The 22,317-nt window shown below is 55.5% G+C and overlaps 6 protein-coding genes across 6 annotated transcripts; 3 read left to right on the top strand and 3 right to left on the bottom strand.

Annotated features, from left to right (window-relative positions):
• Positions 1-174: 174 nt before the first annotated feature.
• Positions 175-3,915, bottom strand: TRIREDRAFT_75954 (uncharacterized protein). The gene is made up of 4 exons (XM_006963178.1): positions 3,834-3,915; positions 3,441-3,704; positions 570-3,373; positions 175-506 (listed from the first exon to the last, which is right to left on the bottom strand). The coding sequence occupies exons 1-4, from the start codon at positions 3,834-3,836 to the stop codon at positions 392-394; spliced, it is 3,186 nt and encodes a 1,061-aa protein (XP_006963240.1). The 5' UTR covers positions 3,837-3,915; the 3' UTR covers positions 175-391.
• Positions 3,916-5,055: 1,140 nt separating this feature from the next.
• TRIREDRAFT_58229 (uncharacterized protein) lies at positions 5,056-5,289 on the top strand (the record flags this gene model as incomplete). Its single annotated transcript, XM_006963358.1, has 1 exon — positions 5,056-5,289. The coding sequence occupies one exon, from the start codon at positions 5,056-5,058 to the stop codon at positions 5,287-5,289; it is 234 nt and encodes a 77-aa protein (XP_006963420.1).
• A 1,501-nt stretch (positions 5,290-6,790) lies between these two features.
• On the top strand, positions 6,791-8,711 carry gbg1 (guanine nucleotide-binding protein gamma subunit 1). The gene is made up of 3 exons (XM_006963357.1): positions 6,791-6,952; positions 7,491-7,773; positions 7,842-8,711. The coding sequence occupies exons 2-3, from the start codon at positions 7,613-7,615 to the stop codon at positions 7,960-7,962; spliced, it is 282 nt and encodes a 93-aa protein (XP_006963419.1). The 5' UTR covers positions 6,791-6,952; positions 7,491-7,612; the 3' UTR covers positions 7,963-8,711.
• Positions 8,712-9,646: 935 nt separating this feature from the next.
• On the top strand, positions 9,647-10,147 carry TRIREDRAFT_43076 (uncharacterized protein; the record flags this gene model as incomplete). Its single annotated transcript, XM_006963040.1, has 2 exons — positions 9,647-9,709; positions 9,854-10,147. Coding segments are annotated over 2 exons (357 nt in total), but the record flags the coding sequence as incomplete, so codon positions are not given.
• A 739-nt stretch (positions 10,148-10,886) lies between these two features.
• TRIREDRAFT_120722 (Serine/threonine protein phosphatase) lies at positions 10,887-12,428 on the bottom strand (the record flags this gene model as incomplete). Its single annotated transcript, XM_006963177.1, has 5 exons — positions 10,887-11,183; positions 11,251-11,279; positions 11,346-11,645; positions 11,744-12,145; positions 12,249-12,428. The coding sequence occupies 5 exons, from the start codon at positions 12,426-12,428 to the stop codon at positions 11,168-11,170; spliced, it is 927 nt and encodes a 308-aa protein (XP_006963239.1). The 3' UTR covers positions 10,887-11,167.
• A 5,607-nt stretch (positions 12,429-18,035) lies between these two features.
• Positions 18,036-21,752, bottom strand: TRIREDRAFT_25018 (uncharacterized protein; the record flags this gene model as incomplete). Its single annotated transcript, XM_006963021.2, has 3 exons — positions 18,036-19,170; positions 19,257-20,287; positions 20,400-21,752. Coding segments are annotated over 3 exons (3,519 nt in total), but the record flags the coding sequence as incomplete, so codon positions are not given.
• Between the last annotated feature and the right edge of the window lie 565 nt (positions 21,753-22,317).

The raw sequence follows: 22,317 nt of genomic DNA, 5'->3' as shown, positions 1-22,317 counted from the left end.
TATGAACAACAAGCGACTATCCACTGCCTGATATGTGGCAATACGTCTATAACATTGGCCTCATAACCATCAAGAGATACCGACCACGACAAATCTTCAGCTATAGCATACAAAGAAACAAGAATATATAAAGTAAAAAGTAAAAGGGGGAAGAGATATGGGAGCGCCTCATGTGCGTTTTTCATCTTCTTCTTCCATTCTGATAGGTGCTCGTACCTCAGAGGACGGCGAGATTAATGCTGAGCTCTAGAGTACATTTCAATGGGCAAAAACCATACAATGGTTGTCCCCCTTCCAACCTCTCGAATTGTTTTCGTGTTTTGGTCTTTCCCCCCTTAAACGCCGGTGCAAAACTTGTAGCCAGGACTATCCATGCCGATTCTCATTCCCTTCATGACTTGTTCCTCAGATGAGGAGGAACCCACTTGCCAGCGGTTCGAGGAGGCAGAGACTCTGCGGGAGGGGCAGAAGCCTCGGCCTTGCCGTTCTCGCCGCGCCTTGAGCCGCTTCGCTCAAGAGGCTCGCGAGGCTCGCGAGGCTCACGAGAATCGCGACCAAAGCTGCGAGACTCGCGGGGAGATTCCCGGGGAGCGTCACGAGGTCCGGCGCTTCGGGTGGGCGGGGGCAGGTTGTCGCTGGCACCGCCACCAGCAGCCTTGGCGGCTTCTCGCTCTCGCCAGCTAGGCTTGTTGCCAGAGCCAGCCAGCTGCAGCTTGGGCGGGCCAGAGGGGCGATCGCCAGAGTCGGTGCGCTCCATCGGGGGTCCTGACCGCACAGGGATACCGCCCTCGGCAGCTCCCTTGGCCTCCCTCTCACGCTCCCTATCTCTCCAGCTGCCCGAACCGATGACGGGTGGTCGTCGGCCATCCGCGGCGGCGGCGGCAGCAGGGGGGGCCGCCTCCGGTCCCCTGAGGCCTCCACGTTCCTTCTCTGCTTTGCGGCGAGCAAGGGCTTCCTCCTCGCGCCTCTGCTGAAGAGCTGCCTTCTCCAGCATCTCCTGGCGCTCCTTCTCGCGCTGCTCCTTGAGCTTGAGAAGCTCAGCCTTCCTGGCCTCCTCACGGAGGCGCTGCTCCTCCTTCTCACGAGCAGCCTGCTCTTCCTGCTCTCGGAGGATGCGCTCTCTCTCTTCGCGCTCCCTCTTCTCGCGCAACTTGCGGTCGCGGTACTCCTTCTTGCGGATAGCGATCTGCTTCTCCAGCTCGCGCTCGGCCTCCTTGCGGCGTTTCTCGAACTCGTCGCGGCGCTTCTCGTGCAAGTTGGCCCTGAACTTCTCGTACTCGGGTACCAGGCGTTCAAGGCGATGCTTGAGCTCCACGCTGGCCTTGTGCTTCTCCTCGGCCTCCTTGAGCGTCTTGGCCTTGACCATCTCATAGATCTTGCGGTCACGCTCTGTCTGCTTGGCATAGTCCTCGGCCAGCTTCTTAGCCTCCTCCTTTCGGTAAGCTCGTTCCAAGTGGTCGAGTCGCTTGCCAGTGATGCGCAGCTTCTCGTTGACATCGTTCTTCTCACGCTCCAACTGAGCCAGCTTCATGGCACGAAGTCTGTTGCTGTCCAGGTTGTCCAGATCTTCCAGATCAATGTCCAGAGCCTTGTCGCTCATCTTGAGATCGGCAATCTGCTTCTTGAGCTCCTCCTTGCGGACGCGATCGTGCTCAGCCTTGATGCGCCGGGCCTCACGCTCACGCTGCTCCTCAGCCAGACGCTTGTCCTCGGCTTCCTGGAGAGCCTGCTCCATCAATCTCTTCTGGCGCGCCTTCTCCTTCTCCCTCTTGGCTTGCAGTTCAGATGCCTCCTCCTTGCGCTTCTGGATAATCTCCTTGCGGGCAAGGGTCTCGAGGTGCTCCTTCTCAGCACCAGCCCTGGCGCGGGCCAGTGCAGCGTCATGGGCCGCCAGACGATCTTTGTTAAAGTTGGGGTCAATGTAGTGGCATGAGACGAAGAGCGACTTGGCGAGACGAGTCAGCTGGGAGCGGACAATCTCAGAGGGAGTGCTCTGGAGACGCTGCACGCTACCAGCCTCAGCCTCGGCAGAGCCGGCGGACGAACCGCTGTGGCCAGCCCTGGCTGATGAGAAGACGTCGTTGTCGAAGCTCAGAACACCGGTAGCATGGTCCATGCGAATGGCAAGGTCACCCTTCTTGTTGCCGTTCATGATGAACTTCTCAATGGTACCGCGAGTGACCTGGTAGGGCTCGGGGAACTGAGCCAGGCTCTCAACGAAGCTGAGGTCCACAGTTTCGTAGACCTGAGACAGCTGCTGGAACAGGCGGGTCAGGATAACCTGCTGCAGGGGAAGGATGTATTTCTCCATCTCGGCATCGGCGGCAATCTTGGTCAGGATGGGCGAAATCTTCTTGCAGATGAAGAGGGGGTGGAAGTCAACCTCCAGGATGTTGTAGAGGTCTCGGATCTCGGGGAGGGATCGCTGAATGATGGACTTGGAGAGAGCGTCACGGAACAGGCGAGAACGCGAGGGGGCCTGGCTCATGCCGAGCAGGGTGGTCAGGCGGGTGTTCTTGTTCTTGCGGGCCTCGTCAAAGTCGACCATGGCACCACGGGATCGGGAGGTGCTGATGACAGGGATGGCGAGGGCAGACAAGAGGACAAAGGAAGCAGCCCGCTGGAGGTCGGCATCAGAGGCGGGGGGGTTGTCAGCCTTCTTGCCCTGGCCGGAGGCGACCAAGGCGGAGACCTGGCGCAGCAGTGTGTAGTATCTTGACCAAGCCGCGGCGTGGAAGAGGTAGTTCTCGCCGACGAGGAAGATTTTTGTCAGCTTCTCGTAGTAGTTGGCCATCATGATGTTTTTGGGGGGTCGCTTGCTGAGGTTCAGCAGCGTGTGGATGTCCTCGACACTTCGGAAAGCCTCCTGCCAGAGTTCCAGCTCAACGGCGACGTTGAGCTGCTGGAAGCGAGTCTCGAGATGGCGCTGCAGGGTGTCCGGGTCGCTGAGGTTGATGGCGTGCATCTGCGACGAGTACTTGGCCGCCGTCTGGACATGGTTTCGGAGGAGCTCGCAGAGTCTTCGGAACTCGGTCTTTCGGGTGTACTTGAGACAGAAGTCGAAGGCCTGCATGGCCGTGCTCTGGTAAAGGACCTCGAGGCGGGCATTGTTGCGGAGAATGTCCAGGACGGTTCGGTACGCCTCCCAGAGGAACTTGAGCCAAGGAGTGACGATGGCACGGTCGGTGCGGTCACGAGACTGCTCGCCAGAGACGGTGGCGAGGAGGATGGACTCGGGGGTTTCGGTGGCTTCCAGATCATCGACGCTGGAGGTGGCAGCCGTGGCTTCGATGGTCGACTGGACTTTGTCGGCCTCTTGCTGGGCGGCAGTAACCTTCTCGACGGCGAGTTCGATGAACTTTTTCAGGACCAGCTGCGAGGCGGTCAGTTATCTATGCTTGCACCCTTTCTCCCGTTCCAACGTTTTGCCGATTACACACCTCGATGGTCGAGATATTGGTGTTCTGGGACAGATTCTTGTACTGGTACAGGGCGTCCTTGGCCAGCTTTCCCTTCTTCTGCTCGACGGACAGCTCAACAAGCAGGAGCATGACAGGCTCCAGCGAGGAGATGGCAGCGCTCCGAGAGCGCTTGTTGGTGATGTGCTCATGGAGCAGGGTCAAGGCCGTCTGGGCCTGGTTGACCCCGATCAGCTCGTGGGCGCGCTTCAGGACATTTTCGGGCTTTTGATGCGGCGGAGGCGGCTAGAAGACGGAGAAGAGCGAGGGTTAGCATCACGGCCCAACTTGGGTCAATTGAATGGCATGGAGGAGGGGCAGAGGCAGGCCGTCTCGCAACCGGGGATCGGGGCCTGCCGAGGGCATCACACGCACCATGCTGGGCAATCTCCTCCACGGATCGACGGGGAGTCGGACAGGGAGATTCGGGGGCAAAGAGTCGCCGTCGCAGGCCTGAGGATTCGAGATGGGGCGCTGGCGTGGCACTCGTGGTGGTGAAGCGGCGCACTTGGAGGAATTTTTCAATTTCGTGTGTGGACGCTATCCGAGCATGAGGGGCTGCGGAACGGTGTAGGTCACGTGGATGATTATGTCATGCTTGAACTTGCGGGATGGACGAGGCTGAACAGTTGACGATCAGGCTGATGCTCGTACTCGGCTTAAAGGTGTACAGTTGCCCACCGAGTTTGAGCTGTACCTATGGAGAAGCAAGATATATCTATGTAGTTGACCATGGATTATCCTCGATATATCTAGTAGTTCGCTGTAAGGGAAGCGAATTTTGCCAAGCCCATCCTCTACACAGGACAGACGCCGGCTTGATGGCCTTCCAGTTCTGCTTATCCAGTGAGAGAAAGCAGAGAGGGCATAAGATAGGCGAGAGCTCTGACTCTTTGATCTCAAAATGGCAACAAATTCCTGCATCTCAGCAATCCCATCACTGGTAATTCCAGTAGGGAGCAATCTCTCCAGCTGCTGAATCTACCTACCTACCTACTACCTATAGCAGTCTGGAAAGCCTCAAGGCCAACTTGACGCATAGCAACATATAGCGTCACGTGCTTGGTTGCTTAGTCACGCGCCTACCGTTCTGATGTTGATTTCAGCAGGGCTGCTGGTGAAGGGAAGAAACATCGCTCCTGCAACAATCTGTGCAAACACGCCCCCCGTCATGATGCGCAATCAGCGCAGCAGCGACTACCGCGATCGGTCGCGCGACCGAGACAGGGAAAGAGCCAACCGCGACAGGGGCAGCTACGGAGATCGCGAAAGAGACAATCGCGAGAAGGAGCGAGACGGAGACAGGCCGAGAGATACCCGGGATACAGGCAGGGAGAGGGATGGAGACAGGTATCGCGACCACGGCAGACGGCGCGATTATCGGGATCGCTCACCAGATCGGGGCGGTGACCGATACGAGAGACGTCAACGGTCACGATCTCCCCGACGCCACACTTCCGGCTTCAGATTCAAGGGCGACGAGCCGAGGAGACGACCGAGAGAAAACGCGGAGAAGAGAGAGCTCAAGGAGTCGAGAGAAGCCAAGGACGCAAAGGCGCCCAAGGCACCCAAACCGTCCGCCACTGCTGGACAGGAGATGATCATTGTCCACGTCAACGATCGGCTCGGCACCAAGTCGGCCATTCCCTGCCTGCCTTCAGACACAGTCGGCCAGTTCAAGCTCATGATTGCCGCCCGCATCGGCCGAGAAGCCGGCCAAATCATGCTGAGGCGACAGGGCGAGCGGCCGTTCAAAGACCACATTACGTTGGAGGACTATGGCATTTCGAACGGTGTGCAGCTGGATCTCGAAGTTGACACTGGCGATTGAGGGGGTACTTTGTCCGCCTTGCCCTTCTCTCTTCAGGACGACCGGCTTCATGTACTGTCGTTACTGGAACGTTATACAATATTGTCTGGTGCCCGTTGCATCAGAACTACTCGTATGTGGCATCAGAGCAAAACATACGTACTTGCCACGATGACTGACACCTACTACAGCATCATGAACAACTGAAACGGTTCCATCTCTTGTTTTCCAGACTCGACATCAGCGAACAGCTTACTCAGATGACTCTGCGTGATACCCCTAGATAGAGAATGAAGCAGTTGATGCACACTAGACGTGCATCCTACCCTGGGGAGTTATCTGCAGTTTCAGCTTGCTCGGTGCAAGATGGAACAAGAACGTGACTTGTTCGCGCTCGTGGTCATGCGTAGCAGTTGTAGTGCAATAGCAAGCCAATTCTCTCCGAAGCAGTCAGTGTGCCTACATGTACCTATCTAAGGTAGGTAGTGATAGGTAGTGAATGCACTCCTTGATATCGAGTATCATCTCAGCTGTCAACAACGTCCAAGCACCAGACAGCCAAGTCAGCTGCGATATCATCCATGGCATTGCCTACCGCATGTCCTCCGTATGGCGTTCATTGCTGAGAACTTCCAAGTGCAAAGTCGAGGCCTGCAGTAGCGCGACGTTAAGGTGGTGTTAGCGCGGTACTAGACGCATCAGCGCCACTCCGCCCATCCGCGCCGGTACGAGCAGCGAGCCTCGACTGGGGGGGCAGGTACCGCTTAGCACGCCGGCTACGGCAAGGGGTACACCTTTGGTTGAAGGGTCCCCGTCTGTTGCAGCCGGGGGTGCAGAATGCCCACCTCATAGGTACTAACTAAGGTACCTAGGATTACGCCTCGTATCCATACACGGCTACCTACAGTGCACCTCAGGAATGGGTATACTAATACATATCGCATCCAAGTTGCACAACGGCTGATTACATGAGCACGAGAAGAAACAGGACAGACCAAGAATACATAGCATGGAAGTAATACGGCCAAGCCCACCGCGCCGGATCCTGGCGGTTTGACCAAGAGCTGAGCCCCCTGTCTGTCCAATTTCCAGCGCGGCGCACGTCCCCACCCAGCGCCCAGGCAAGCCAAGCAGCCACCCGCCCAGAGCCGAGCAGCAGCAGCAGCAGCAGCAGCAGTGCCCTAGGTAGGTAAGTATCTGCCTAGTAGTACATGTAGTACCTGTAGCTCCAGGCTGCTCTCCCCCCTAAGACCAGCACCTGCGACCCCCCTACAGGAGTCCAGCTGCAGCACCCCGGCCCCAAGTTACAGCGGGCTCCACTGCTAATTATCCGCCGGCAGCAGCCCGCTAAAGCACCGGTTCGCTGGTGCATTGGCTCAATCTCGTGTGGCGGCCGTTTCCCATCCAATCTCTCCTTCTTTCCCAGCCCAGGCCTCCTCTCACTCCCTCACTCTCTCGCTCTCTCTTTTTTTTTTTTGGCCGTTTCTGCCTCCTCCTCTCATTTTCTCACTCACACACACACACACACGTAACGCACGTTTTCTTCTCGCCTTTTGCGGCCCAGAATCCCCTCCTCTTTCTCAATCCCCCCCCATTTATTGGAGCCCGTGTGTCGTCGCTGTTTCTCGCGACTGAAGAAACGAGGGTTTTCTTAATTTTCATTTTTTTACTTCAACGACAGGTGGTAAGTCATTCACTGAACGCTTCCGTTTTCTTTTTGTCCCATTGCGCTGTGACTGCGAATACGCCCAAGGGGGGGCGGCGCGGAAAGGAGAGCTACCAGAGGCACCACCAAGGCACGACGCCCGGATCGCATGGCGATGTTTCAATTGAATGGGAGGCGATATGCATCGACAGCAACGACAGCAAAAGGGGGACAGTGGTTTCAGGAAGATGGCCTCGTTCTTTGTTGTGCCGTCGCCTGCAGCCCATCGCGAACCAACACGGACTTGTCGTCAGCTTGCCGCATTTGCCGAGTCTTTGTCGTGTCTCGCCTTGCCTCGCCTCGCCTCGCGACCGGTTGCTGTCAATCACTGCTTTGCATCCGTTGCACTGCGTCTCCCGAGCCGGCATCACGGTTGCGCCAAACCTGACGGCGGCAAACATTCACGCTCTCCTTTTTCCTATTTTATCACCACCTGTCATTGCCGCAGCCCCCTTCATTCAGCTGCCACGCCGTCAACCCGAGCTTTGACTGAGGCTAACCGGACAACCGCATGCAGTTCTCGCGCCAATCCGTCATCACCGTCCATCGACCCGGCCGACGAATCTGCGAGTCATCCATCGCTCCGATCCGCATCAGTTCCAACTCGACAGTCATTCCTTTAATTCACCCTCCGTTACGATGCCTCAGTACACCTCTCGTGATGTCGGCGACCCGACTCAGATTAAGAAGACGAAGCAGTCAATGGCAGACCTGAAGCTGAGGCGCCTAACGGAGCTCAACAACAGACTACGTGAGGACCTGGACCGGGAACGCATTCCCGTCAGCACCGCCTCCAAGAGGTAAGCACCAAAGACGCATCGTGACCATTGTCGGACAGGGAAACGGGAGGCTAACGCAATTGCTGCAGCATCATTGCGTACTGCAATGGCACAAGAGATTATATGGTCCCGTCGGTATGGGGCACAGTACCAAAGGGCGAGGATCCCTATGCGCCTCAGCAATCCGGCGGCTGCTGTGTCGTCATGTAATTGCGTTTTCCGACGTGTGGAGGGACGACCATCGATGATGAAGGAGCTACTGGCGTGGGATCGCTTTGATTTTTTTTTCTCCCTTGGTGTGTGACCAAGGGCCTTCTTCTTTCTCTCTCTCTTTGATTTTACAACGCAATGCCTACGCAGCTGGAAACAGGCAGCGAGCAAACGACTTGTCACGCCGACACACCATCCAAAACAATAAACACCTGGTCCGGAAGCCTTTTATGAGAAACTAGAACGGGACTCTGAGCTGGATCGACACAGTCTCAATGATTATATCAATGCTATGCAGGGAAGAGGAGAAGACGAGGGGAACGAGGTAACCGATGGGGGCGGCAAAGGGTGGTTGTGACCGAGGACAGCCCCTCACAATCTCCTCTTTTCTACGAGTTATTTTTCCTTTTTTTTTTCCTCCTTTTTCTTTTCAGCTCTCTTACTTTTTAATAAAGCAGTCGAGCGGTTTTTTTCCATCGAGGCAGGCGATGGATGGGAGTGGGAGGGACAGAAGGGGACGAGAGATATCCAGACAAAGGGGTCTACTGTTGGTTTTCCTGGGAAAGCCGGCTCCTTTTAGCATGTATTAATTTCTGATTTCTCTATGGTTCCTTTTTTGTTCAGTCGATGCCCGCCCTGTACGCCTGTTGCCTATTTTATCCTTATCTGTGGGCTTCTACGTTCATTTTGCGCGTTGGAGGCGGTTGTTGCGGTGAGGGAGAGGTGCTTTGGTGGTGGATCGTTGGGGAGACGGTGGGAGGCAGTGAATAGGTAGTGAGTGGTGTGGAGTGTAGATAATTGATGGATGCATGTGTTATCTTGTGGCTCTTGCGCTGGTTTGAGTGTGGTGTACCGAAGATGTGAAGCAATCGTAGATTCATCAGTTGTCTTGATCGAATTGCTTCATTCGCCTCGTCACGTGTGTTAACAGGAAGCAGAGCAGCAGTGCAGCAGTTGGACCACGATGGCTAACGTCAATCTGCGCATTATGTCTCCTGACAATACCTACGCAATGACTGTTTTCAATTGACCATCTACTTTCACGGAGAAGTTGAAAGCTCATGCCATGTACGATGATGCCATGGGGTTTGGCTCAGGCAGCTGGGTACCTAGGTAGGTAAGCCCTTTACACAAGGTTAGTAGTCTCCTGTGCACGTGAGTTTACGAAGACGATGCTACCCTTGAATGGTTTACACCAAGGACGCATTCCCCTTGTCCCGTTGTAACGGAATGAGATACGAAAGCGGTCAGAATTCGCACAAATATTCCATTGAAACCTCTTGATTATCCAGTAGTTGAGAGTAGATTCGAGCATCTCTAATGATATTTGCCGAGTCATGCATTTCCCATTCATACAAAGCTATCCGGGAAATGGAGGAAAAAGTCGCTCACCATGATAGTTCTCCACACAAAGCACAGCCAGGTATTAGACTAGGTAGCTGATCTCACCATTCGTTCTCCGTACCTACGCGCTCCGAGGCTTCGGTACCTTAGTACCTAGGTACATCAAGACCTCACTCACTCACTCACTCACTCATCACCACCATACCGATCCCTCACCGAAAAAACAACTTCCCACGTCCAACTCCTCAAACCAAAACCCTCCAACCCAGATCTCCAAATGGCCTCAACCGCACCACCACCGCAACATGCAACCGCCCCGGCGCAAAGCCCCATCACGGCTCCCCTCCCACGAATAACGATCCAATTCTGCACGCAATGCAAATGGATGCTCCGCGCCGCCTACGTATGTTTCCATCAATGACACATCATCTATCATCCAAACTTTTCCAAGGCAACATCAACAAACAAAACTCATAAAAAAAAAAGAAAAGAAAAAAGACTAACAATTTCATAATCATATTAATGTATCCTTTTCTAAAAATAACAGTACGCTCAAGAATTACTATCCACATTCTCCCTCGCCATAGGCGAAGTCGCTCTCCAGCCCTCCACAGGCGGAACCTTTATCGTCACAATCCACCACCACCAACCCTCTCCTACATCCTCCTCCAACACAACCTCATCATCATCAGGAGCAGGAGCAACAGCAACAGAAATTCAAAGCACAGTCCTCTGGGACCGCAAAACAGACGGCGGCTTCCCCGAAACAAAGGACCTCAAGCGCCGCGTCCGGGACGTCATCGAACCGGGGCGCAACCTGGGGCACGTTGATCGCGATCATCCTCGTCCCTCCGCCCCCTCCTCAACCCCATCCACCGCTACTGCTGCTGCTGCTGCTGCTGCTGGGCCTGCCAACTCAGCTTCTGCAGCCACTTTGGCCTCTGCAGGTGATGCGCAAAAGACTACGCAAGAGGCTGCTGCTCCAGCATCATCATCATCATCATCGGCATCGGCATCAGCATCAGCATCAGCTGCACGGGAGGGTGCCGCTGAGGATAAGGATTCACAGAAGCACGCTTCGTCGGGTATTGTCTGCGAGGACTGCACCTAGAAGGGGGACTAGTCATGTCAAATATCAAAGGATGGAATCGATTGAAGATGATTGGAAAGAGAATGCCAAGTAATATGCATCTCAGAAGCACAAAGCTTGATCCATGTCAGTAAACGTGACATATTTCGATTTTTATATGGTCCTGGTCAACGTAATAGGCTCTATGCTGGGGAATTACTCTCTACCTAAGGTAGTCTTGAACCCAAGTCACTTCAAGACATCCAATGCGGCATCCACATAGTATGCTCTGCCAACAAAGCTTCCCATTTGGCAGCTTTCGTAACGAACAAGACATCACACAAAAAACGCCCTGTAGCCACATGAAACAAGCCCGGGTTACACCACAGTCCATCTCATATGCTTTACGCGCGTCAACTCCTCAGACTAGAGCACGGCTACGTCATTTGATAGACGCAGATCCAAACGAGTTAAAAGTGACATGATGTATTTTTTTTGTGTAAACGATTTTATCTGTGAAGCTAAGAAACAGCCATTTGTCATGACAAAGTTTGCATGTTGGGACATTAGAGGCGATGCGAGCGAACCGCCGAGTCGGTACATTAATGCAGGATGGGCTCGGCGCGTGCTTCTCCAAGCAACCCGTCACCGCCACACGGCCCAGCGACGGAGCGACGGAACAGGTTGCAGTGTGAAAAGTCTCGGAGAATCAAAAAGAAAGTCGGCGGTGGTACCTAGGTCGTCGAGGCGAACACCGTCAGCCGGGAGGCCGACGAGCATCAGTTCGTTGTCTTAACGCCGTCCGAACCTGATGGGAACCTGTTAGCATAACTACTCCTTCGACACTGCCGCCAACTATGGGACCAAAGACGTACTTTTGTTTCTTCTCAGCGGGCTTGAGGATCTAGATGAGGAAGCAACGTTAGCCGGGCAATGATCGACAGACAAGCCTCGAATGGGTTGCACAAACCTGGAACGAGCAGAGCAAGCTCTCGTCCACGCTCATCATGGCACCAGCATTGTCAAACTCGCCGCAGTAGTTGGGCGCACTAAACAGGGTGACGAGCTGGCGCTTGGAGAAGAATTCGTAGCCGTCTTCGACGACCTGGTGGGCGCGGCAGATGAGGTCCATGTCGTGCTTTTGCAGGAAGCGCGACACCACGTCCGGGCCAAAGGTGAAGGACACGCCACGGTCGTTTTCGCTCCAGCCGGTGATGTCCTTGTCGGGGTCGGACCACAAGAGATCGCACAGCAGTCCGCAATCGGGAATCTGGAGGGGGAGAGCGTTAGCACATGTCCTCTCACTGGGTAAAGCATACAATGGCATTGCGCTGCAAGCAATTGAACAGAGGGGAAAAAAAAACGTACATCAGTGGGACGCATGACGCGACGAATCTGCTCCATCGAGTTCAGATCGGGGCTGAGACCTCCGTGCATGGTGAAGATCTTCTCGTCAATGATGGCGGCAATGGGCAAGCAGTTGAAGCAGTCGGTAAATGTCTTCCAAAGCTTGATGTTGTAACGCCTCTTGCACTCATCGTAGAAGCCGTAGATGCGGTTGATGGAGGCGCACTCGTGGTTGCCACGCAGAATGAAGAAGTTCTCAGGGTACTTGATCTTGTAGGCAAGGAGCAGGCAGATGGTCTCGAGAGACTGCTTGCCACGGTCGACGTAGTCGCCCAGGAAAAGGTAGTTGGCCTCGGGGGGAAAGCCGCCATACTCGAACAGGCGCAGGAGATCATAGTACTGGCCGTGAATATCGCCGCAAATCTGTACAGCAATTGCGTCAGCAATACGCCCCTATCGAGCAGCTCCCCCGAGGGGTTTTCCTCTCTTCTCTCTTCTCCCAAAGGCGACGGCGGCGTCGGCTTACCTTGATAGGGGCCTCCAGCTCGAGGAGGATGGGCTGGGAGATGAAGATCTCGCGAGCCTTGGTGCACAGGTAGCGAATCTCGGTCTCGAGGAGCTGCACCTGCTTTCCGGGTCGGCTGCCTCGGACCTCGAGCAGCCGGTCAATTATAGAGTCGAGATCGACCTCGTGCTGGTCAGCCATCGTAGAGATGCTCCCCGTGGGAGGGACGGCTCGCGGATATCGGATAAATGAGCCGAGAAAGGCTGCTCGTTATAAAGAGGGAGAGGAGGAAAAGGGAGGGCGTGCTGAAAGCAGGCCGATGCGCAAAATAATGCGGCCCCTCGATTAGAAGGAAACAGAAAAATGCACAACGACAGATGATACACTAGTCAAACTATGCACTCTGAAAATGAAGAGATGATCCTATCGTCGAGTGTCAGAAAGAAAGAAGAGACGACAAGAATCATCAATGGGCGTGGGCCAGGCCAACCGGGGAGGCAGGTCCCCTCCCAGCTCGATAAAAAAGAGAAGAAGAGCAAGGAAGGGAAAGGGCGAGATGGGCAGGTAGGTAGAGGCCAACGTCCTGATGGCGAGGGGGGCTTTAGATGGCTACCCCCCATCTGGTCATCAAAGAGCGATTGCCGCCGCGATGCTCCATCACGATGCTCTCTTCTCCCCTTTCCTCTCTCTTCTTCCCTCTCTCCCAGTGCCTCCTTCTCTCGTCGAAAACGAGGGGGAGGAGACAATCGCCGACGGAATGGTGCGTGGATGCCGAAGAGCAAGCAGGAGAGCGAGCGCGCATCGCCAGGTGGGGAAGAAAACTAAGGGCAAAGGAACTCACAAGCTGTGCGGGCAAAAGGCCTCTCTTTCGGAGGGGGCTCAGAGCCAACGCGAAGGGGGAAAAGATGGCAGAGAGGGCGCAGCGGAGCAGAAACAGACGTTCTAAATGCGCGATGGCTTGCTCTCGTGGCAATAGAGACGGGCTATGGTAAGATACTCTGGTAGGAAAAGGCCGCTGATGATGCAGCCGTCGTTCGCCGTGGGTGCCTCAGAAAAAGGGCTCGTCGCTCGAGGGTTCGGTTGGGGATGGCTTCGGGGGGCCTCTTTTTTTTCTCTCTCTTCGTGTCTCTTGTGTTTTGGCTGCTGCTTCGGCGGCGTCGTCGTCGTCGTCGCGTCTGGAAAGTCCCGGCAAAAGGGGCAAACCGCTGAGGTCGAAGACTGAAGGCTTCTGATGATGGACGATGATGGAGATCGTCGGTCGTCGTGGGCAGATGAGGCCGTCCTTTGGTCAGAGACTGGGTTGACGGAGTCGCTTTGGGGGTGGTGGCAGAGGGAAGAGGGAAGCAGGCTTTTTTTTCCCTCCGCAGGCGAAAAAGAAGGGAACAAGTGGGTTCAGGCCCAGGTCCTGCCTGCTGTTGCCGTTGCCGTTGCCGCGCAGTGCCGGGGCGACTGCAGCGACTGGAGATGGCCTGGGGCTCTCAGTAGTAGAAAACGAGGTTGGCTGGCACCATGCCGGCATGGTGCCGGCACCGTAACATAGGTGCCTGGCACGTACCAAGAGGTGCCGGCACCGTGCCAAAGGTGCCAAAAGGTGCCAAGTGGTGCCAAGTGGTGCCGCATAGGTGCCGCACAGGTGCCTCACAGGTGCCAGAGGTGCCAAAGGTGCCAAAGGGTGCCGCAGTACCGGTCTGTGCGGTCGCGCATCACCCTTTATAAGGCAAGAGACAGAGGTAACCTTCTGATAATAGATAGAATAGCCTAGTGGTATAGATACCTAGTAATTGAATTGCATTTTTGCCTTGTTCGAATCCCTGTGACTGTAAAAAAAAGTACCTGCGCCCTGTAAAAGAGATAGTACCTGCAGTTGCGATTAATACATCGTGACCGACTAGAGGTACAACCACTATTTTTGCTGCAGCGGATACCCTTTGGCACCTCTTGGCACCTGGATGGCACCGTGCCGGCACTATGCCGGCACCTTCTGGCACCATGCCGGCACCCTTGGCACGGTGCCAAATTTGTAACCGTGCCGGCAGGGTTTCAATATTTTGGTATGGTGCCAGCAGGTGCCACACCAAAATCCACTACAGACGTTTTCTACTACGGCTATTGCTCGGGGTCCGGCTCAGCTGGCTTACGGGGCGCTACGGCCTATATTTACAGCGCATTCGGGCTGGGCTGCGATCGCTATAGGGACCTATCCATGGAGCCCTTCTCCCGACACTATAATCCATTGGATAGCTGAGGCGTCTGGTTGCCCGATGATTCATCCGCCTCATCAGTGAGAGATGGACGACCTGACACCACATGCAGACAGCAGACATGGATCCGACTGAAGCTGATGGGGAAGCTGCCCGAGTCTCTCACGTGCTATTGCAGACTGGCGTTGCCTTTATGCATCTTTCATCTGCATCTTCATCTGCAAACTCCCCATCAAGTCTCTAATAGGTAGGTACTCTCTCTCTCCACATCCTGAACAAATACTGCATCTTCAGCAAACCCTCGACATGCGCTTCTTCGTCAGGAGATGGACTGCAGCCCGCCAGGATTAAAGAACAAAAAAACAAAAATCAGAAAAATCGTCCGTGTCCTGACTCTGCTCTGAAGCGGCCTGCTAGCGCCACCCTCCGGCCATGGATATCAAATACATGTAGTAGTTACCTACCTGTATGGATTGGGCCTGGTCTTCTCTGACTCTCGCCGAGCTTACCCTTGTCTTAGCCTCAACTCTCTCTCTCTCTCTCTCCAGGGCCAGGTCCAGGGCAAACGTGTAAGCTCTCGTGAGAACCACGCCAGAGCTAGCGAAAGCATCGAATTCTGCACGCGTCGACAGCGTGGCCCGCGGTGGCCCATTTGTGGTGCTGGCGCTCTGCCTCGTGCTGGCTACATACATGTACCTACCTACATGTAGGTAAGCAGCAAGAAAGAAGAAGTAAAAAGCCCGCGATGCTGCCGCCATCTCTTAATACTATAACCGCCCTCGATCATAGTACTAATAGTACCCGCGATGACTCCTTTCTTCGCGCTACTACCACTACTACCACCACCACCACCACTACCACCAAATACTACATGTAGTATTACAATAGAAGAAGCCAAGGCACAAGCCACGACGCCCGTCAAAACCGCGCCGCATCCGGCACTGCCCCTCTTGCAGCATCTCTGCAAACCCCCAGCTCCAAGCTGCCTTGATTCCGTGCCCCTCCCTCCAAAGTCTCCTCTCACCACGCCAGGCATCCACTGCATCTTCTTGCTCAACCACCGCACGATTGCAGCTGAAACCAGGTTTTGGCCCCTCGCTGTATGATTATCGTCTGTGCATCTGATCGTCTGATCGTCTTTCTATTTCATATAATAGACCGAATGTCCCCCCCCTCCGCTGATCCATCCATCGCCTTGTATTTCTCTCATCATTATTGTTATCCTCTGTTCCTGTTCTCACTAATACTACTACCTAGACCTGCAGCAGTCTCTTCGGCTCAGCTCCGTGCTCTTCCCAGCTACTACCTACCTAGGTACCTACCATAGCTATTGGCTGGCCGGGGACCAACGTCAACAAGCATCCGCTCGTATCGCATCGCAGCCCAGGGCGTCAGTTTCGAAATCGACAAGGGGGCCAGTCAAGAGAAATCGACAAGGAAGTTTGGGAAAAGGAAGCCAGGCACAAGAGACTTCCTGGTGCAACCCGGTACCGACCTAGTACCTACGTACTAGTACTCAGTTGACAAGGTACAGATAATATCGCCATGACCAGATGCTGCCCAAAAGGGGAAGCCAGAGAATTGAATCTTGGAACACACACGCCTCTGTCAAAAGCCCTAGGACTTCCCACTCACACATGACATCCTCGTCTGGCGTTTTGTGATGCATCGCTTCCCTCTGCGAACCCCCTCCCCGGTCTTCTTCCTTCTGCTCTCTCCGGCCCGTCGTCCAATGCCAACTCGTGTCTTTTCCTCCTCCCCCTTCTTTTCTTCTGCTGACGACTCCGGCACCGGGTCCAGACAACCCATTTCTCCACCCCTCGATTTTTTGTCCCCCTCCCTCCCTCCTCCCCTCGCCGTTTCGCGCTCTCTTTCGCACCTCCTCTTTGGAGGTCTCTCAACCAACAGGAACTCGATTGCGCCTAGGATCGAGAGAGAGGGGGGGCGAGGCGAGGCGCTGTTCGTCGCATCGGCCAATGGACGCGCGTTGTCCTGCAGGCCCGCAATTCCGCCTCGTTCCTTTTTGTTTTTTTTCTTGTGATGCTCGGGGCTGCGGATAGGAACTGGAGCCCCCCTCCCTCGTCTTCGTGCCAACCTGCCTTGATACTTCATGGGTGGTATCCTGAGATGAAAATACATGCAGTACAGTACAAGCACAGAGTAATACATAGCTCTGAAGAGACTGCGAGAAACTCATTCTCATCTCTTCCAGCCATCACCTCATCAGGACAAAAGCCTCGAAAAGCCATCCAAGCCATCTCATCAGCAAAGAATTACCTACCCAAGTCAGCCTGACGAAAATAGAAACCCCTAAGAAACCCAATCTCCAAGCCATCACCCCATCCAAAAGAAGAACCCATAATAAACTGCCCTCTCTCTCTCTCTCTCCGTATAAACTCCGTCCCTAAATCACCCAATCTTGCTCGTACCCATACATACACACACACACATACACACACTACCCATAAAATCCCGTTCATCCGTCCAAACAACCCCGCCACCCCGCAGAAAGAAGCAGAAACCTGAAAGCGCCTACATACATACCTAGTACCTTACTGGTTGTACCTACACGGAGTACGGCGTAGGATTAAGTACTTACCTTAAGGTACCTACCAAACGGCCCATGAACTTTGTCGTCCTATCAGGTAAATTTCGCAGCCTTGTTCTCTGGTGGTACAACTTTGACTGCAAGCCTCGTTAACGCCACCAGCTACACCACACACCCCACACACAGGTATACACACACGGAGTTTTGCATGCCTGGTTAACAAACATCATTACTGCATCAAACATCATGAATGCTCAAAGCTCACCACTTGACACTTTCCATGACCCTTTCTCATCATTCGCATTAGAACATGACTGAATTATACACGGAATTCGTAACAGTGACCATTCGAATACCTTCCCTGGAATCCTACACGATAACAGAGAAAGAACAAATTCCCATTGTCCCTCCCACGCGCCTCCATAAAGAAAACAACACCAACTATCCATCTGATAAAAAACCCCTCTAGGAGCAAAAGAAGCGTTGCTAGGCTCCCAGCGAGTTCCCCTCAAGACAGCGCCACCCCCTTCTCTTCAGCCTCTCACCTAACTAGGTCTTCCCTCGTCAAGCCAGTTTGCCAGGGCATACCACTGGTAGGCTGGCAGAGTTGAGAGACATATTTTCGCCTCCGTTCCCAGTCCTTCTCCAGGCACTTTCGTAAGGAAATAGAACAAGGAGCATGAAAAGCGTCAATGGGAATACAATGTCGAACAAAGACCAGAATCGAAGGGGAAAGAAAAAAACGACCAATAAACCGGCCGGATTATGGGTGTATCAATAGAGAGAGAAAAGGTAAAGTAAAAAAGTGTAAAGGAGAAAAGGCAAAACAAGTAGCAATGCTGCTGTCCCTCCCAACGCCAAAGCCTTATATACCGATGCTTCATCATAAAGCGCTCAGTCCAAAACAAGAAACCGAGGGTCAACACAGAAAAGAAGAGCAAACGCGGAAAAAAAAAAAGAAAATGTTGCGGGTAAAAGAGGACCGAGATGCCCTTGCGCAATTCCCCCTTCAAACAAAAAGGTCATTCCTCAGTTGGCAAAACCCCTCTGGAGCTCGCCCTACCGCCGTCTAGTCGCTCTTCGTTTCTTTATTCTACTCGCCTTATTCTTGGCGCTCCCTCCGCTCGAAGCCCCTTTGGGCTCCTCTGTGTCCATCACCGCAGCCGCCACCGCATCGTCAATGTCGATCCCGAGGTCCTTGAAGTCTTCGTCATCAAGATCTGTCAGTTCCTCGCTGAGCGTCCGCACCGCATCTCGACCAGCGGCCCAGTGCTCCTCGAGAATAGACGTGCCGTGCGGCTCGAGCGCCTTGAGATACCACAGGACGCCTCCCTCCGAGAGAGGATCGGCCGACTCGTTACCCAGGCTTCCATTACTCTGCGGTGGGGTCGGCGGCCCATCCTGAGATGGCCGGGACATGACGACGTAGCTGCTCGTGCTGTTGGGAGGAGTCTCGGAGGAGATGGCCGCCGAGTTGATCCGCGCCGATTTAATGTTCATCTCGGTGGTTATGCCGAGGCCCCCCGAGGATCGGCCCGTCATGATGCCTAGCCCCACGGTGTTGACCTCGATGCTGTCGCCTTCCTCCTCCACCACACGGCCACTGTCTTCACCGTCATCTTCATTCTCGCCAGTGTCCATGAGGTCGCCGGCGTTGGAAACAACAACACTCCCGCCAGCCAAGGATTCACTCTTAATGGAAGGTTGGGCCTCGGAGGACGGGTCAGGCGCGTCCAGCATAATGGTGTCTTCAGCCGCCGAGTCGTTTGCGAGGTGACCCGTTGCGTTGGATTGCCGCCCAATATCGGTGCTGGCTTCGAGAAGGGCCTCCAGCTCCCTCTGCAATCCCTCAGACGGCTTGGTGGAAATTTCTGCCTCGACCTGCAGCGACGCTTCAAGCAACGGCTGTACCGCCTTGAGAATGCGCTTCCCCAGCTTGCGTCGCTCTCGAATGTCTGAGAATATTGATACAGCGATGGAGTTGGTGCTGATGTTGGCACCGCTGTCATCGTTGCCAACCTCCCCTTCCGCTGAGGCGCGGTGGGCGGAATTTAAGAGTTCGGGCGGGTTCAAGATGCCCTTGCTGATGACTTCGCCAAGGTCCTGTGCAAAAGCCAGAGTGTTGACATATACCCGCTTGTCGACGCTGGCTTGCAGTTCGTTCAAGCCGGCTGTGAAGAGTCCCTTATCCAGCCTGTGCAATGACTCGTTAGAACAAACGCTCTTGTGCTGTTGTATTTTGTGTAGCATAATGGGCTAGAATGAAAGGGGACAACTCACGAGATAGCCTTTTCGACCACGGGCACCAACAGCTTGGCCGTTGGAAAGTAGCACTCGTCCACAAAGTCCTGTTCCAGCTCGGCAGCCTCCAGCTTGAGCTGTTCACGCTGCACAATGTCGGCGGCGATGGACTTGAGCTGCTCCAGCTCGTGAATGATGCCTTGGGCAAACTCGATGCGACGGGCCAGTCTTGCCTTACCGCTAGGACCCATGGCGGCAAAATTGCGCCTCGTCAGCTCCATGGAGGAAAACGACTCCATCTGCAGCTGCAGCCGCTTGAGGAGCGCGGCACCCCTACGTGCCTCTCTCTTCAGGGTCCAGTAGCGACAAGCCTCGCTGAGGAAGTCTTTGCGCTTGCCAAAGGAGAAGCGCTGGATGGATGCTTCGACAATGTCGAAGACGACCTGGGGGATGATGGGCGCTCCCGACGGCAGCTTCCACAGATTCTTGGGAGGCTGGCCCTTCTTCTTGTCGCCCAGGATCGCCAGGTTCTTAGCCCCCGTCATCTGGCTTTCGTCGGGCGGATGTTCGGTGATGGCAGTGCGATGCTGCGCGGCAATGACATTGGCCATGGCTTGGTTGTCGGCCCAGATGCGACCGCGCATGTTCCTCTTATAGAACTTCTTGGCGGCTCGCGTTGCCTGATGGACCTGGTTCTCTTGGGCGTGATCCGGTGGGCAATGCTTATCGCAGAATGCCTTGAGAACCATGCTGCCGTCCAGGACAGCCAGAGTGCCCTGGACAGTCTTCATCTTAAGGAATAGCCGGGCCCTTCTGGCGCAGGTGACGTGGAAGGCTTGATAGCAGTTCTTGTTGCCACACTGGATGCAGGCGCCCATCCTCTGCCGACAGATGTAGCAGGTGAGCTTCCACCGGGTCTTGGGGACCTTTTCGACATCCATGACAGGCTCCATAAAGGTGTGATTTCCTAGAGACACTTCGGGAATCCACATGGCACAGAGTAGATGGGCCCATTTTGACGAGTTTGTTTGCTTGAAGGCGCCGTCTGTGTTGGGGCAAAAGATGCAAGTCTATACGGAGAAGAAGAGAATGGTTAGAGAGGGAGGAAACGCAAGAGAGTGAGGTAAGAGATGAGAATCGCAGAGGATAAGAAACAAGGGAGGAAGGGGGGGAAACTCTTACTGGAATTCCGCGACCGCACAGTTGGCATTTCCGGCAAAGCCACTGACCCTCCGGAATAAAAGGCACACCGTAGCATTCTTGGTGAACCGCGAGGTTGCAGCCGTCGCAAAAGACAATGGCGTTTGTGTTTTCGCAATCTCCGTCGTCGCATATGGCGCACTTGCTGTCCGGCTCTTCGCCGCCGTGGGTCTCGCCGTTAACGGCCACGGCCGAGCTGGACCGCGGCCGATGCGTCTGCGGCGGCTTGGGGTTGGGTTTCGGTATCCGCCGCTCGAGGGCGTGCCACTCCTTCTCAATCTTGGTCATTGTGATTTCAAAGATCTCGCGCGTAATGGCCTGCAGCTCGTTGGCCTTGCGCTGGGCGTTGTACTGCTCGAGCCACATGTCGTCCTGCTCGTCCATGTCGTACTCGACACGGCCAAGCCTGGACTGGTGCGCGTGCTCGTCGCCGGCAGCCACCGAATACTGCTCAAATTCGTCGTCTGCGTTGCTGTCGGTGGCCTTGATAAGCGTGCGTTCGGATCGGATAAAGTTGTCGCTTTCCTGGTAGCCAACGTTGCTCATGGCCTTATCAACATAGCGCGCCTGGCCAAAAGTCTTGCTTTCAAACAACTCGATGCGGTTGGTCTTTCTGTATGAGGGCAGTTTGAGGTCGAGGCGCTCCTTTGGCGTCTGGTTCTGGATGGGGAGGATCTTGGGGGTCTTGGGCGTGGGAGCAAAGTCGAGGGGTCGGACGTTGTAGAAGCTGACGACCTCGCGGGTGGATCGGCGAGGGCGTCTCGATGATGGGGTCCCGGCAGCTGAGTCGTCAACGTCGCCATCTGGGCCGCGCGCTGCCTGCGGGTTGGGCGTGTTGCCCGTCGAGGCTGGGTTGACGGGCCTGGACGGCGTCATGGCGTCCAGATGCGGCGTGGCAGGCAGCGGCGCATCCACCGCGGGCGTGTTGGGCGCCTCGTGCACGGCGACCCCGTCGACGTCGTGGGCGGCAAAGATGACAAAGGGCAGGTCTATATCAAGGTTTGGATGGAACTCCTCCCAGCTGCGCTCCTCGCGAGGCTTGTAGTCTTCGGCCTGCTTGACGGAGGCAGCCATGGCGGCGGCGGACCCCCATCGCATCTCATCGCTGTCTTCGTTGGCAGCAGCCCGGGCCCGCGTGCTCCGCTCCCGCCGCGGGGGCATGGAGGGCGAGGCACCGTTGAGGGCGAGGCGGGCGGTCGAGGTTCGGGATCGCGAGCCCGTGGTGGTGCGGGCCGTGTTGGGCGTCTGGATGGAGTCGGCGTCCAGATACCGGCCGCCGCCGCCAGGGCCTCCAGGCACATATCTACGCCGCTTCTGGGGCGGTTCCGAGGCGGCGGCAGCGGCGAGGGAGGCCTGTCTGGCGGCACGCGCAGCGTTGGTCGAGCCAGGCGGACGCCCTCTGCGCCGGCCGGTGGGCGTTCGACGGGGGGTTGGCGAGGCTGGAGCCATGATGGCCAGCAGAGCCGACTGTGTTGTCTACGGGCGGCAAGGCGACGCTCTGGGGGGGAGGATGGTTCAGCAGCGAGCAAGTCGAGGCAAGGCTGCGAGGCGTTGAGACGAGATGGAGCCCGAGTCGAGGCTGGCAACGAGGCTGGCGCTCAAGGGCGCGCGCACGGGGGAACGGGATCGAGGCGAGAGGGCGGGCTCCGAGCGTCGTCGGGGCTTCAGGCGGCCCCGTAGCAGCAGCTCGAGCGGTCGGGTTCATGTGCAGGGCGACGGAAGCCCTCGTGTGGCGAGCAGTCGATGGGCGATGGCAGCATCAGGGGACGACGTGACGTCCAAACTTGGCGGGCGGCTCTGCCCTCTGCTGGAATCTCGGGGGGGCGAGCGAAAAACAGACAACGCGTGAAGGCCTGCGCACGGGCCACCTGCGGGCATCTCGAACGGTCCTAGTCCGATC

The sequence above is a fragment of the Trichoderma reesei genome, assembly GCF_000167675.1.
Source record: "Trichoderma reesei QM6a unplaced genomic scaffold TRIREscaffold_4, whole genome shotgun sequence".
Classification (NCBI taxonomy): Eukaryota; Fungi; Ascomycota; class Sordariomycetes; order Hypocreales; family Hypocreaceae; genus Trichoderma; species Trichoderma reesei.
This window is presented reverse-complemented; position numbering and strand designations above follow the sequence as displayed.